This window comes from Schistocerca americana, chromosome 11 (assembly GCF_021461395.2).
Source record: "Schistocerca americana isolate TAMUIC-IGC-003095 chromosome 11, iqSchAmer2.1, whole genome shotgun sequence".
NCBI lineage: Eukaryota > Metazoa > Arthropoda > Insecta > Orthoptera > Acrididae > Schistocerca > Schistocerca americana.
In genome coordinates this window covers 126,484,347-126,499,807 of record NC_060129.1, presented here as the reverse complement: position 1 = coordinate 126,499,807, position 15,461 = coordinate 126,484,347, and the positions used below count along the sequence as shown (strand labels likewise).

The window sequence follows — 15,461 nt, the reverse complement described above, 5'->3', positions numbered from 1 at the left end:
ACAACCATAAAGGCCAGCGAATGATAACAAGCTCCGAACATTGCTTTACATTAAATAAGGGAATGACTTTCTGAGAGAAATTGTCACTGGTGACGAGTTATGAGCATACCAATTCATGCCCAGAACCAAGCAGTCCTCTGTGGAAAGGAAACATGCTGGTTCCCCAGTATGAAAAAAATTCAAAGTGACTCAATCTTCTAGGAAAGTGCATGTGACAGTGTTCTGGGATATATAAAGTGTGGTATTGGTGGACTTTGGTGAACATAGGACCACTCTGAATGCTGCAGCCTACATTAAAACTTTGGTTGTTGAAATTTTTCATGACAATCCTTGCCCCCATGTTGCTGCTCTTCTTTGTGAGAAAAAGCCAGATTTGGACGGGAAGTGCTCCGAGTATTCACCATACAGTTCAGACTTTGCTCCGTCAGACTTTCATCTGTTTGGTGCTATGAAGAAATTCCTGGCTGACCACTGCTTTGTAACAGATGTGGAAGTAAAATCAACATTCTGCAGATGGCTGTACTTCAACTAAACATCCTTCTATGAGCAAGGCATATTCAAATCAGTACTGTGATGGGGAAATGTATTGAGAACATTGCTGACTGTGTAGAAAATGTAAGTAAAATATGCAAGTTCATTTGTGATTTTTTGTTTTTGTTTTGTTACATATTAAATTTTCTGGTAACAAAATTACTGTCTGTTACTTTCCGATCTTCCCTCGTACAACTTATCCAGAAACCAGACAGCAGTTATAAGAGTTGAGGTTCATGAAAGGGAAGTAGTGATTAAGAAGGGAGTAAGACAGGGTTGTAGCGTATCCCTGATGTTGTTTAATCTTTTCACTGAGCAAGCAGTAGAAGAAAAAAAAAGCGCTCCGTCTTCTGGCCACAAATGTCCCATCGGGACCATCCGAATGCTGTGTCATCCTCAGATGAGGATGCGGATAGGAGGGGCATGTGGTCAGCACACCACTCTCCTGGTCATTATGACGGTTTTCTTTGACCGGAGCCGCTACTATTCGGCCGAGTAGCTCCTCAATTGGCATCACGAGGCTGAGTGCAACCCGAAAAATGACAACAGCGCATGGCGGCTGGATGGTCACCCATTCAAGTGCCGGCCACGCCCGCCAGCGCTTGACTTCGGTGATCTCACGGGAACCGGTGTATCCACTGTGGCAAGGCCGTTGCCTAAGCAGTAAAAAAAACCAAAGAGAAATTTTGAGTGCAAATTGAAGTTCAGGGAGAAGAAATAAAAAATTTCAGGTTTGCCGGGGACATTGAAATTCTGTCAGAGACAGCGAAGGACTTGGAAGAGCACTTGAATAGAAAGGGCAGTGTCTTCAAAGGAGGTAGCTTGTTTCACAAAAGTGAAACAAGGATAATGGAAGGAAACGAAACACTAAAAGTAGTAGATGAGCTTTGCTATTTGGGCACCAAAATAACTGATGATTGCCAAAGTAGAGGGAACATAAAATGTGGACTAGAAATGGGAAAAAAGTGTTTCTGAAGAAGAGAAATTTGTTTATTTGGAATACAGATTTGCCAGGAAGTGTTTTCAGAAATTATTTGTATGGAATGTAGCCCTGTTTGGACAACAAGAGAACAGAAGCTTTCGAAATGTGGTGCAACAGAAGAATGCTGAAGATAAGATGAGTTGATCTCATAACTAAATTTGGGAGAAGAGGAATTTTGTAGGGAGCACATTGTGCTTATGTGGGAGTGATAAAGATGCTTGTAAAACAATAAACTGGTAGCCAAGATTGCAGGAATTCTTTTTATTCGATGATTACCAGTTTCGGCAAAACTAAAGCCGCCATCATCGGATCTTAGGACACAAACAGGTTATAACGTCAAGGCAAACAGTGGTGATATTAATAGTTGTCTATAACACGCAGGCCTTACAAAATTGTCGTAAGTAGCACATAGGCGTCCAAGAGAGATGACATTATAATGTTGAGTGTCTCCATCACATACAAGTGCAAATTTTGTAAGGCCTGTGTGCTATAGGCAACTATTGATATCACCATCGTTTGCCTTGATGTTGTAACGTGTATGTGTCCTAAGGTATGTAACTAAATTTATATCTATACATATTATGCAAGTTGAATCGAAGCCCACTTTTATAGTGTTTTCTGTCCTCCCTAGATCCGATGATGGCGGTTTTAGTTTCACCAAAACCGTTAATCATAGAATAAAAAGAATTCCTGCGATCTTTGCTACCAGTTTATTGTTTTACAAGAAGAGGAATTGGTGGCATAACCTGACAAGAAGGAGGGATCAGTTGGTAGGACACATTCTGAGGCATCAAGGGATCACTAATTCAGTACCAGAGGGAAGCGAAGAGGGTAAAAATTGTAGAGGGTGACCTAGAAATGAATACATAAAGTAGATTCAGAAGGATGTAGGTTCCAGTAGTTACTCTGAGATGAAGAGGCTTGCACAGGATACAGTAGCTTGGAGAGCTCTATCAAATCAGTCTTTGGACTGAAGACCACAACAACAAAACATGAGATGAATAAGGATGTAGGTTCCAGTAGTTACTCTGAGATGAAGAGGCTTGCACAGGATACAGTAGCTTGGAGAGCTCTATCAAATCAGTCTTTGGACTGAAGACCACAACAACAAAACATGAGATGAATAAGGATGTAGGTTCCAGTAGTTACTCTGAGATGAAGAGGCTTGCACAGGATACAGTAGCTTGGAGAGCTCTATCAAATCAGTCTTTGGACTGAAGACCACAACAACAAAACATGAGATGAATAAGGATGTAGGTTCCAGTAGTTACTCTGAGATGAAGAGGCTTGCACAGGATACAGTAGCTTGGAGAGCTCTATCAAATCAGTCTTTGGACTGAAGACCACAACAACAAAACATCAGATGAATAATGATGATTATCAATTACACAAAAGATTACCTGATATCATAGAGGGGCCTGAAGATAAAAGGAACATAACACCAAAGTCAACTGCTAATAAGATTAGATCTATAGATATAGCTGAAGGTGTCAACCCTAGTAAATAATGATGTAAAGGACTATCACAGAAGGGAAGGGTCTGCAAGGTCTAGGCTACATACTTCAGAACTGGGAAGTCTAGAGCCAGTATTACTCGCCCCCGTTCGGACGCACCTCGTGTCCACCGTAGCACCAGCGCTGCACGAGCACCGTGCAGGGCGGGCAGGTGGGCTCGGAGTGGCAGCTGTGCAGCGGGGCGTGGCCGCAGGGGTGCTCACGCGGGCAGGGTCGGTCGCAGGTCGGGCGCCGCGTGCCGCACGGGACCGGCGGCTCGATCACCTGTGCCCCGCACTCGCACGTCAGCTCGTCGAAGCCTGCAAAATGTGGAGAAAGCCTGCAAAATGTGGAGACGCTCCAGTGTAGCTTGTAATACTGGGTCATCAAAAAGTCAGTATAAATTTGAAAACTGAACAAATCACGGAATAATGTAGATAGAGGTGTACAAATTGACACACAAGCTTGGAATGAACGGGGTTTTATTAGAACCAAAAAAATACAAAAGTTCAAAAAATGCCCGACAGATGGCGCTTCATCTGATCAGAATAGCATAACAAAGTAAGACAAAGGAAAGATGATGTTCTTTACAGGAAATGCTCAATACGTCCACCATCGTTCTTCAACAACAGCTGTAGTCGAGGAATAATGTCGTGAACGGCACTGCAAAGCATGTGCGGAGTTACGGTGAGGCATTGGCGTCGGATGTTCTCTTTCGGCATCCCTAGAGATGTCGGTCGATCACGATACACTTGCGACTTCGGGTAACCCCGAAGCCAATAATCGCACGGACTCAGGTCTGGGGACCTGGGAGGCCAAGTGTGATGAAAGTGGCGGCTGAGCACACGATTGTCACCAAATGACGCGCGCAAGAGATCTTTCACGCGTCTAGCAATATGGGGTGGACCGCCATCCTGCATAAACATCGTACATTCCAGCAGGTGTTTATCAGCCAGGCTGGGGATGATGCGATACTGTAACATATTGGCGTACCTCTCACCCGTCACGGTAGCAGTTACAAAACCAGAATCACGCATTTCCTCAAAGAAAAAAGACCCGATAATGGTAGATGTGGTAAATCCGACCCATACCCTGACTTTCTCGTCGTGCAGTGGAGTTTCCAAGACAGTTCTAGGATTTTCGGTAGCCCAAATTCTGCAGTTGTGGGCGTTGACAGACCCTCGGAGCGCAAAATGAGCTTCTTCGGTCCACAACACGTTAATCAATCAATCGTCATCTTCCGCCATCTTTTGAAACGCCCACACCGCAAACGCCCTCCGCTTCACTAAATCGCCAGGTAACAGTTCATGATGCCGATGGATTTTGCACGGATAGCATCAGAGGGTACACCTCAGTGCCAACCAAACAGTAGTGTATGGAATGCCGGTGCGGCACGAGCGCTGACTTCCCCATGCATAGACGAACCCGCTACAGTCTCCATTTCTTCCTGAACTGTCGCAGCAGCATTACGTCTTGTGCTCGGTGTGCCACTACGGGGTCTATCGCCTAAACAACCCGTGGCTTCGAACTTCGAAATCATTCTCGTCACTGCTGCATTTGTCAACGGACCTTGACCAGTTCGAATCCCCTCGCTATGGCGATAGGATCGCAACGCTGAACTAGCACATTCCCCATTCTAATAATGCAACTTCACTTAAAGTGCCTTTTCAGGTAACGTCAACATGCTGCGACTGCTGGTGCATCTGATTCTCTTTCTCATTACAGCTCCTTTTATACACGATTGTCATGTCCAGTCACTGATGTTTTGCTGTCCAGCGCCATCTGTCGGACAGTTTGTGAACTTTCTTTTTTCTTTTTTCTTTTTCTAATAAAACCCTATGTCATTCCAAGCTTGTGTGTGAATTTTTACCTCTCTATCTACATTATTCCGTGGTTTATTAAGTTTTCAAATTTATACTTACTTTTTGATCACCCGGTACATCTGAGATACGGGACTTAGGTTCAGTGGGGGATTGGTCTCTTCATTTTACTTCACGGTGCAGAATTGGTAGGTTACAATTATTTGTGTGATCCTGTCACATCCAAAAATCTAACTGTTAGTAAATTTTTAATTTACCTTATTTACTTGCAATACAGAATTAAAGTTTATGATTGAAGTCAGAAACATTTTGTGCTCTTCTCTGTTTAGTATTGCTATTAGTTTCATGTGCGTTGATGATTGGTTCTATGAGCTGCTGCATCTAGTTCATTTAAAGTACTGTTGTTGAGAGGCATATGTTACTGTTTGCTATCTCACTGGCCATTAGCCTTAGCACTGCTTTCTGCTTTATTATACTGCTTGCTGCAATAATGCCTAATTAGGCTGGGGACCGATATTAATACATAATATTACAACTTGCTTTTGTGCTGGGAGAATGTCTGTTCCTGACCCACCTCTTTACTGTTGGTTATACTCTGCTGGAGTGTTTCGGAAACAAAGCCCATTCAGATTGTTCTGTTCCCATTAGGTTATCTCATGGTCACAACTTTCTCAAAAATTCCTCACAGAGTTTTAATGTTAGCCTTGACTGACGTTTAAGGTGGTCGATGTTACCATTACGAGCTTTTGCTGGGAGATGTCACTGAAGGACATACAAGCCAGGCATGGAGTGTGTCAGGTGGTGACAATTTGTCAGGACAGCAAAATGTTCCAACATGAAACAGTCTATACACTTGTATGATGGGTAGTGATGTGACCAGACTGAAAAGTGAAGAAATACAAAGAAATGTATAAATGAAAGCACGCAGCAATCAGTTGTCTTTTTTTTGCGGGTTTTATTATGCAAATCTAGATTTCAGCTAGTGCCTAGCTATTATCAATGTACCATTTTTTAAATCTCTCTGCATGTTGGTTCCCTGTTGTTTGGGAATCAGTCACAGTTTCTCGAGTATTCAAAGAATGGTGACTGACACCCGAACAACAGGGAACTAATATGCAAGGGGTTAAAAAAATAGTGCATTGATAATGGCTAGGCACTAGCCGAAATCTGGATTTGTAAAGTTTAAAGAAAAGTTTAATCTAAGTCAAAACATCTCAATTGATGAAGGAATGATAATGTAATGGTACAATGATGTGTTGTTGCGAATAAGAAGATGGACAGTGAAGTAGAACAGTTAACAATGATTGCTGATTAACTTTTATATTAAAGAGCGACACGCATTGTTCATCTGAGTGAGACTGTGGTTGGTTGGTTGGTTAGATTATACTGCACAGTGAGTATTGTTGTATAATTGAAAGGTGCAGTATGTGCATATCTGGTAAGAGAGACTTAAATATGTAATTAAAACACGCACTGGCCATAACTAATTCTGTGATGGAGTGACATTTATGGAAGTGTTTTGACCGCGTTATTGGTTGTGGATAGTGCTGTACCCACCCATATTTACAACACATTTTTCACCGTGATTGTTGCCGCTGCCGAATTACAATCTCACAAGTTGAGTATTTCTGGTCAATTTTAAGGCAGACACAGCTGCTGCCCCTATTACCACCATGCCATCTGGCGACAACACAGTGGTGTTGTGAGCATAGTATCGCGCAGTGGTCGGCGACAGCATGTTAGTATCTTTTGCATTCTGTTGGTATTTTGTTTAGGTAACAATAAGTTACACACGTCAACAAGTGTTTGTTTTTATACGTACTTGTGCCCTTTCATCATGGCGGATGAAAGAGACAATAGGATTATTTACAATGAATGCGCAGATGTCTTGTCTGACGTTCCGGACAACTTGGCCAATTGGGAAGAAGACACATGATATAAAAAAAAATGAAAGTGAAGCAGAATCATAAGAAGATAGTAAAATACGTCCAAGAAGAATTCGGCGAATGCTACGGTTGTCAACTGATTTGGATGAATCAGATAAAGAAGACAGTGCACAGTGGTCAGACTTTGATTTACTGAGGACCAATAATAAATTTGAATGATTCCCGGGTCCAAATATATTTTCCAAAGATACACATAGTGTCAAGGATATCGTACAATTATATATTGGGAATGATCTATTTGAATATATTAACAATAAAACGAAAAAGTACAACAGTCAACATTGCAATAGAAGGAAACTGGATTTAAAAAACGCCAAATTTGTCGACGTTACAGGACCCGAACTTAGAAAATAGTTTGGGCTTGCTATCCTTATGAGAATTTAAGAGAAGCAAGGATCAATGATTATTGGTCTACGAATCCGATATTTCGCAAAATGATGTCCCGCAACCGATTCAGACAAATATTATAATTTTTACATTTTTCTGACAGCAACTATCAACTGGATAACTCTGACCTGCTTGTCACAATGGAATTCGTAATTGATTATTTTTCCAAAAAGTTTAAATAAATGTTTAATCTAAGTCAAAACATCTCACCTGATGAAGGAATGATACTGTGACGTGGATGGTTAAATTTTAAAGTTTACAATCTGTCGAAAATTACGAAATACGGCATACTCATTCAGATGTTGTGCGATTCGAGTACGGGATACATTTCCCCATTCAAGATATACAGGGTTATTACAAATGATTGAAGCGATTTCACAGCTCTACAATAACTTTATTATTAGAGATATTTTCACAATGCATTGTACACACATACAAAAACTCAGAAAGTCTTTTTAGACATTCACAAATGTTCGATATGTGCCCCTTTAGTGATTCGGCAGACACCAAGCCGATAATCAAGTTCCTCCCACACTCGGCGCAGCATGTCCCCATCAATGAGTTCGAAAGCATCGTTGATGCGAGCTGGCAGTTCTGGCACGTTTCTTGATAGAGGAGGTTTAAAGACTGAATCTTTCACATAACCCCATGGGTTATGGGGTTAAGTCGGGAAAGCGTGGAAGCCATGACATGAATTGCTGATCATGATCTCCACCACGACCGATCCATCGGTTTTCCAATCTCCTGTTTAAGAAATGCCGAACATCATGATGGAAGTGCGGTGGAGCACCATCCTGTTGAAAGATGAAGTCGGCGCTGTTGGTCTCCAGTTGCGGCCTGAGCCAATTTTCCAGCATGTCCAGATACACGTGTCCTGTAACGTTTTTTCGCAGAAGAAAAAGGGGCCGTAAACTTTAAACCGTGAGATTGCACAAAACACATTAACTTTTTGTGAATTGCGAATTTGCTGCACGAATGCGTGAGGATTCTCTACCGCCCAGATTCGCACATTGTGTCTGTTCACTTCACCATTAAGAAAAAATGTTGCTTCATCACTGAAAACAAGTTTCGCACTGAACGCATCCTCTTCCATGAGCTGTTGCAACCGCGCCGAAAATTCAAAGCGTTTGACTTTGTCATCAGGTGTCAGGGCTTGTAGCAATTGTAAACGGTAAGGCTTCTGCTTTAGCCTTTTCCGTAAGATTTTCCAAACCGTCGGCTGTGGTACGTTTCGCTCCCTGGTTGCTTTATTCGTCGACTTCTGCGGGCTACGCGTGAAACTTGCCCGCACGCGTTCAACCGTTTCTTCGCTCACTGCAGGCCGACCCGTTGATTTCCCCTTACAGAGGCATCCAGAAGCTTTAAACTGCGCATACCGTCGCCGAATGGAGTTAGCAGTTGGTGGATCTTTGTTGAACTTCGTCCTGAAGTGTCGTTGCACTGTTAGGACTGACTGATGTGAGTGCATTTCAAGCACGACATACGCTTTCTCGGCTCCTGTCGCCGTTTTGTCTCATTGCGCTCTTGAGCGCTCTGGCGGCAGAAATCTGAAGCGCGGCTTCTGCTGAACAAAACTTTATGAGCTTTTTTACGTATCTGTAGTGTGTCATGACCATATGTCAATGAATGGAGCTACAGTGAATTTATGAAATCGCTTAAACCATTTGTAATAGCCCTGTATTCCGTCGCTGAACAGCCTTTAGCAAAAACAGTGCTGGAACTATTGACACCTTCTGACGGAAAGTGGCTTCACCTCTGCATGGATAATTATTATAACATTGTAGAACTCGCAAGAGAAGTTACTTGAATAGAAAATTCGAGTTTGAGGAACGATACGGCAAAATAAAGGATTTCTGGAAAATTAAAGTGCGCAAAAGTCAATGTGTTTGAAGCTTGTCACCAACAGAAAGGTGACAGGCAGCCGACGACAAGCCGAGTAATCCGAATTAGCACTGCCGGTGCCAAGCGAATAAATTTGTACGAGACGCGCGGATGGCAAAGTGTTAACAACTGGACTAAAAATAGAGCCATCGTTAGTGCAGTACGTTTCTAAGTACTGCACAATAAGGCAACTGCACAGTGACGACTGTATCTGTCATTCTACATAAATGCACATGTCACGGTGACGGGTATACCCCTCATTGAACATCAGTGAGCCGATAATACTACAAATATCATTTTGCGAAAAATTAGGTCTAAAATCACCTGTCCCGAGCCACGAACCACTTCAAAATCTGCGAAAGAAAGATGCCTCGATCAGAGAATGCACCAAGATCCTAGCAAACTCTGGACTTCTGACATTCCTGATTTCAGAATCAACAGGCTATGTTCAAGGCATCCCTCTCTTGCACTTGCAAATAACCTAATTGGGATTAGTGTCAATTATTGGAGGAGATAATAGCTCCAAAATGACCAGCACCATGCCAACCATTATCCTGTAATACTGAGGCTGTCCATCATTTTCACCAACACTACAAGATATGGTCAACTCTCAACCTAATGAGAGCAGATATGGACAACTTGCAGATTTATTTTTCAAATGGGGAACGCCAAAATGTGACACCGTTGCACTGAGGCAGACTATCCAACACAACAGGGAAGAAGGTAGTGCCAGGACATACAGAGGGAGCTATGAGGAATTACCGATGGCAACCCCAAAATTCCATCTAATTTACACAACCGCTAGATGTTTGTATGTGATTGGTAATAATTTAATGTGATGTAACCCAACAATGAAATGTATGAGGGTTGACTGAAAAGTAATACCTCCACCTTCATAACTCTTCAACAGTTGGTAGCACTGGTATGTGGAACATACTGGCTTGTTCCGTATCCTCTTCTCTACAGCTCCAGTTGGCGGGAAGCCTTAACATTGAGTGGTTGTATCGTTACAGCGTCAAGTATGGAACCCTGTGCAGACAGTCGGTCAATGCTATTTAAGCAACGTGCAGCCACTGAATTCTTGACGGCAGAAGGTGTCACCCCAAAGGAGATTCGTCAGAGAATGAAAGCAGTTTATGGTGATTGTGTCGATGTGAGTACTGTGCGTCATTGGGCGAGTAAGTTTAAAGATGTTGAGGCGGGAACATCTGACCTGCCTGACAAACAAAGAGTTGGATGTCCTGTGACAGCAATCACCAAGTTTCGCAAACAAAATGTTGACAGATCGATTCAGGACGACTGTCGTAACATGCAAATAGAAATTGTGAGCACAATCGGCATTTCACAAGAACGTGTCATCATATTGTTGTTTTACTTGGCTATCAGAAGATATGTGCATGTGTCCCACAGCAGATGGGTGCCACTGCACCAGAACTTCAGAGACTGAATCTCACCACCGTAAGGCATCTTCCATATAGTCCAGATTTAGCACTGTCTGACTTCCACCTGTCCTCGATAATGAAAGATGATCTGCAGGGACATCATTTTGCTTCTGATGAAGACATTGAGAGAACTGTAAAGACTGTGGTCGTGGAAACAGAGTGTCGACTTCTTCCATGACAGCTTCAGAAAAGTTGTTCACCATTGGCAGAAATGTATCCAATTGGCCAGTGGTTAGGTAGAAAAGTGAATATTGGTAATTAAAGATCACATTCTAAGGATTATTTCTGCATTTGATTTATTAAAATATTCCCATTCAAACCCAATTAATGGAGGTGGAGGCATTACTTTTCATTCAACCCTCGTACTTAGATGCCATATGCTAAATAAAATACATGGATATTTCTCCAGATACAGTACTCCATTATACAGAGGTAGTGTTCCAATGCCAGCATCACATGTATTACTCCGTAATACATGTAAAACAAAGCACAGAACTATAGACACAGAAATGCTGAATGAAATGTGTTTGGCTGTCAAGAGAGCCATGCGTGATGCCTTTAATGACTACCACAGCAGAATATTGTCACGTGACCTTTCACAGAACCCAAAGACATTCTGATTGAGTGTAATGAATGAGACACGAACTGAAAGTGAGGGAAACAAAGAAAAAGCTGAAATGCTTAACTCAATTTTTCCCAAAGGGAAACCCATGAGAATTGCCCCAATTTAATCCTCATTCCATTGAAAAGATGAACAAAATGAGTATTAGTGTCAGATGTGTTGAGAAACAGCTGAAAACATCGTGGCCCTATGGAATCCCTATTAGATTTTATAGTGAATTTGCAGCTGAGTTAGCCCCTTGTCCATCTTCTAACTATAATTTATCGTAGATCCCTCAAGCAATGAACTGTGCCCAAAAATAAATAAATAAATTAGAGAGAGCACAGATCACAGCCATCTACGATCTAGGGTAGCAGAAGTGATCCAAGTGATCCACATAACTACCATCCAATGTCCGACCTGGTAGCTGAGTGGTCAGCGTGACAGACTGTCAATCCTAAGGGCCCGGGTTCGATTCCCGGCTGGGTCGGAGATTTTGTCCGCTCAGGGACTGGGTGTTGTGTTGTCCTAATCATCATCATTTCATCCCCATCGACGCGCAGGTCGCCGAAGTGGCGTCAAATCGAAAGACCTGCACCAGGCGAACGATCTACCCGACGGGAGGCCCTAGCCACACGACATTTCCATTTTTTTACCATCCAATATCCCTGATACCAATTTGTTGGAGAATCTTAGAACATGTTCAGAGCTCAAGCATAATGAGGTATCTTCAACAGAATGACCTCCTCAATGCCAACCAGCATAGATTCTGAAAACATCGATCATGTGAAATGCAACTCTCACTTTTCTAGCATGATATCCTGAAAGCTAGGGATCAAGGCAACCAGGTAGATGCAGTATTTCTCAATTTCCCAAAAGCAACTGGCTCAGTACCACACCTATGCTTACTGTCAAAAGTATGATCATATGGGGTATCAAGTGAAATTTGTGACGAAGCTGAGGACTTTTTGTACTAACGATAGCATGTTATCCTGGATGAGAGCCACTGTCAGATGGAGAAGTAACTTCAGCCCCAGGGAAGTGTGTTGGGTTCCTTGCTGTTCATCATGTATATTAATAGTAAAATCAGGCTTTTTGAAGATGATGCAATTACCTGTAATGAAGTACTATCTGAGAGAAGCTGCATAAATATTTAATCAACTCCTGACAAGATTTCAACATAGTGCAGAGATTGACAACTTGCGCTAAATGTTCAGAAATGCAAAATTTTACACTTCACCAAACTAAAAAAGTGTTGTGTCATATGACTATAATACTAATGAGTCACTGCTGGAATTGGCCAACTCGTGCAAATACCTGAGTGTAACATTTTGTAGGGATATGAAATTGAATGGAATGATCACATAGGTTCAGTTGTGGGTAAAGCATGTTGTAGACTTCTGTTTATTGGTGCAATAGAGGGGAAGGGCAGTCAGTCTACAAAAGAGATTGGTTACAATTGCTGACAAATCACTCATTAGACCTGTTCTACAATGTTGCTCAAGTGTGTGGGACCCATACCAGATAGGACTAACAGGGGATATCGAATGTACACAGAGAAGGGAAGCACAAATTGTCACAGGTTTTTATGATCCATGGGAGAGTGTCACAGAGATACTGAAGGAACTGAACTGGGAGACTCTGCAAGACAGACGTGAAATACTCTGAGAAAATCACAAGTTTCAAGAATTGACCTTGAATGAATACTCTATGAATTTACTACAACTCCCTATGTATTAGAATAATTACTGTATCCACAGAGGCATTCGAAGAATCATTCTCCCTGCACTCCACACGTGGTTGGAAAGGGAAGAAAGCCCAATAACTGGTAGGGTGGGACATACCCTCTGCCATGCACCTCATGATGGTTTGCAGAGTATAGATGTAGATGTAGATCCCCTCTCTGTAGCGTTCCTCCAGAAGTGGTGCCAAGTACCCACCACAGTTGCAATGGCTTCTTGACTGGAAGGAAAAACACTGACCCACAAGGAATTTCTTCTGTTCTGAGGATAGACGGAGCTTCCTGGCAGAAAAATCTGGAGGATAGGGCGGGTGTTCCAGCACTTCATAGTGCAAATTCCTCAGTTTTCCCATTGCCAAGAACTTTTGTGGATAGGTGCATTGTTCAGATGGAAGATAATTTTTTTTCTTCTTTATGTCAGGTCTGTTTTCATGAATGCCTGCATCTAGTTTTGTTAGAAGTTGAGAACAATATTCTTCCATTATGATTTTACCTTTTTCAGGACAGTTGAACAACAATGGACCATCCACATCCCAAAACACTGATGCCACGACCTTCCCCACCGATGGCACAGTCCTTGCCTCCTCCGCAGCTGAAGAACTGGCTTCTATCCGCTGCATAGAGTACTGCTTGGATTCGGGAGTGTAGCATTGAATCCATATTTCATCCACTATCACGTATCAACACAAAGAGTTACTTCCGGTTTTCTTAAAAAAGTCTTTCTATGTGGTCTTTCCAACTGCAGTTGTTCGTAATTTTAACACCCAGGTACTTAGTTGAATTGACAGCCTTGAGAATTGTACTATTTATCGAGTAATCGAATTCCAGCGGATTTCTTTTGGATTGCACGTGGATCACCTCACACTTTTCGTTATTTAGCGTCAACTGCCACCTGCCACACCATACAGCAATCTTTTCTAAATCACTTTGCAACTGATACTGGTCTTCGGATGACCTTACTAGACGGTAAATTACAGCATCATCTGTGAACAACCTAAGAGAACTGCTCAGATTGTCACCCAGGTCATTTATATAGATCAGGAACAGCAGAGGTCCCAGGACGCTTCCCTGGGGAACACCTGATATCACTTCAGTTTTACTCGATGATTTGCCATCTATTACTACGGACTGTGACCTTCCTGACAGGAAATCACGAATCCAGTCACACAACTGAGACGATACCCCATAGGCCCGCAGCTTGAGTAGAAGTCGCTTGTGAGGAATGGTGTCAAAAGCCTTCCGGAAATCCAGAAACACGGAATCAACTTGTGATCACCTGTCGATAGCGGCCATTACTTCGTGCGAATAAAGAGCCAGCTGCGTTGCACATGAACGATGTTTTCTGAAACCATGCTGATTACGTATCTATAGATCATTCCCTTCGAGGTGATTCATAATGTTTGAATACACAGGGTGTATACGTGGACAAGGAAAAAAAATTCCCGGATTTCTCGTGCATTTCCCGGTTAAAAATACACTTTCTCCCGGATGAAAATACACTTTTTTCCGTGTTAAGTGACAGTATCCTTTTGCTCGGAACTGTAAAACTTATCAATTTATAGAGATTGCAACGCGCTTTTGTAAGCCAGTCGTCGTTCAAGTCACGTGACCTCGCCAACCGATACAGCGGATATTCAAAGCAAAAGACATGTCATGTCGTCAGCCAATAGCATTATCACTGTTAAGTAGCGCGTACACACAAATAGGAAAAGTTAATGGTTTAAATTAATATACATAGTGTTGCTACAAGAAAAGCAAAGCTTTCACATACTATATTGGTATCAACGATTAATAAGCTGCACGAGAAGCTTAACTTTCAAGTATAACATTGATCTTCTTTGTGCGTGTTACACTTTAAGATACATCACACAAATGTGCCAGTAAAATTTTTAATAACGACATAAATGTATGATCTTCTGGGCTCGAAATTTTTCTAAATGGTCATCCTCAAAGAGTTGATTTTTAAATGAGAGTCAAATACTCTGTGATTAAAGAAGTTCATCGCACATAGGTCATCTTGGGTAAAAGGAAGTTTACTTTGAAAGTAAGGCTTTTCTCAATCATTCGCAATATTTTCCTGCGTCCTGTTAGAAAGAGGTTCGTTTCAGCAGTCGCCAGAGAGCGCCAATTGCAGGAGTCACACCACTTGCGCAGCTCCGATGACACAAGAAGCCCGTATGTTCGTACGTGTAAAACATTAAAAGATCTTAAGTTACGTCATAAAGGAAAAAAAGACATCAGAGAATATTCCTAGAGCATCGGAATTTCGTGAACCATAATAACGTGCATAATTCGGTTTAAAGTGCACATTCGTACGTCCAGATTCGGTTGTAAATTTTCTTGGCATACCAGTACTGTATTATTTCATTTTTGGTTCTTTACTATGGCATAATGCCATACTTGCAAGAAGACGAAAACATGCTCTTTTGAAATGCAGAGAACAGTTGAAACAGTCCGCAGCTCGTGGTCGTGCGGTAGCGTTCTCACTTCCCACGCCCGGGTTTCCGGGTTCGATTCCTGGCGGGGTCAGGGATTTTCTCTGCCTCGTGATGACTGGGTGTTGTGTGCTGTCCTTAGGTTCGTTAGGTTTAAGTAGTTCTAAGTTCTAGGGGACTGATGACCAAAGATGTTAAGTCC

The 15,461-nt window shown here is 42.2% G+C and overlaps 1 protein-coding gene across 2 annotated transcripts in view; it reads right to left on the bottom strand.

Moving 5' to 3' along the window:
* The window catches only part of LOC124553803 (transcriptional repressor NF-X1), a 285,701-nt gene that overhangs the window by 105,108 nt on the left and 165,132 nt on the right, over positions 1 to 15,461 (bottom strand). For both annotated transcript variants that reach the window (XM_047127780.1, XM_047127781.1), the window contains exon 14: positions 3,127 to 3,326. In XM_047127780.1, the coding sequence (XP_046983736.1) occupies positions 3,127 to 3,326 (200 nt within the window). The remainder of the gene's footprint in view (positions 1 to 3,126; positions 3,327 to 15,461) is intronic.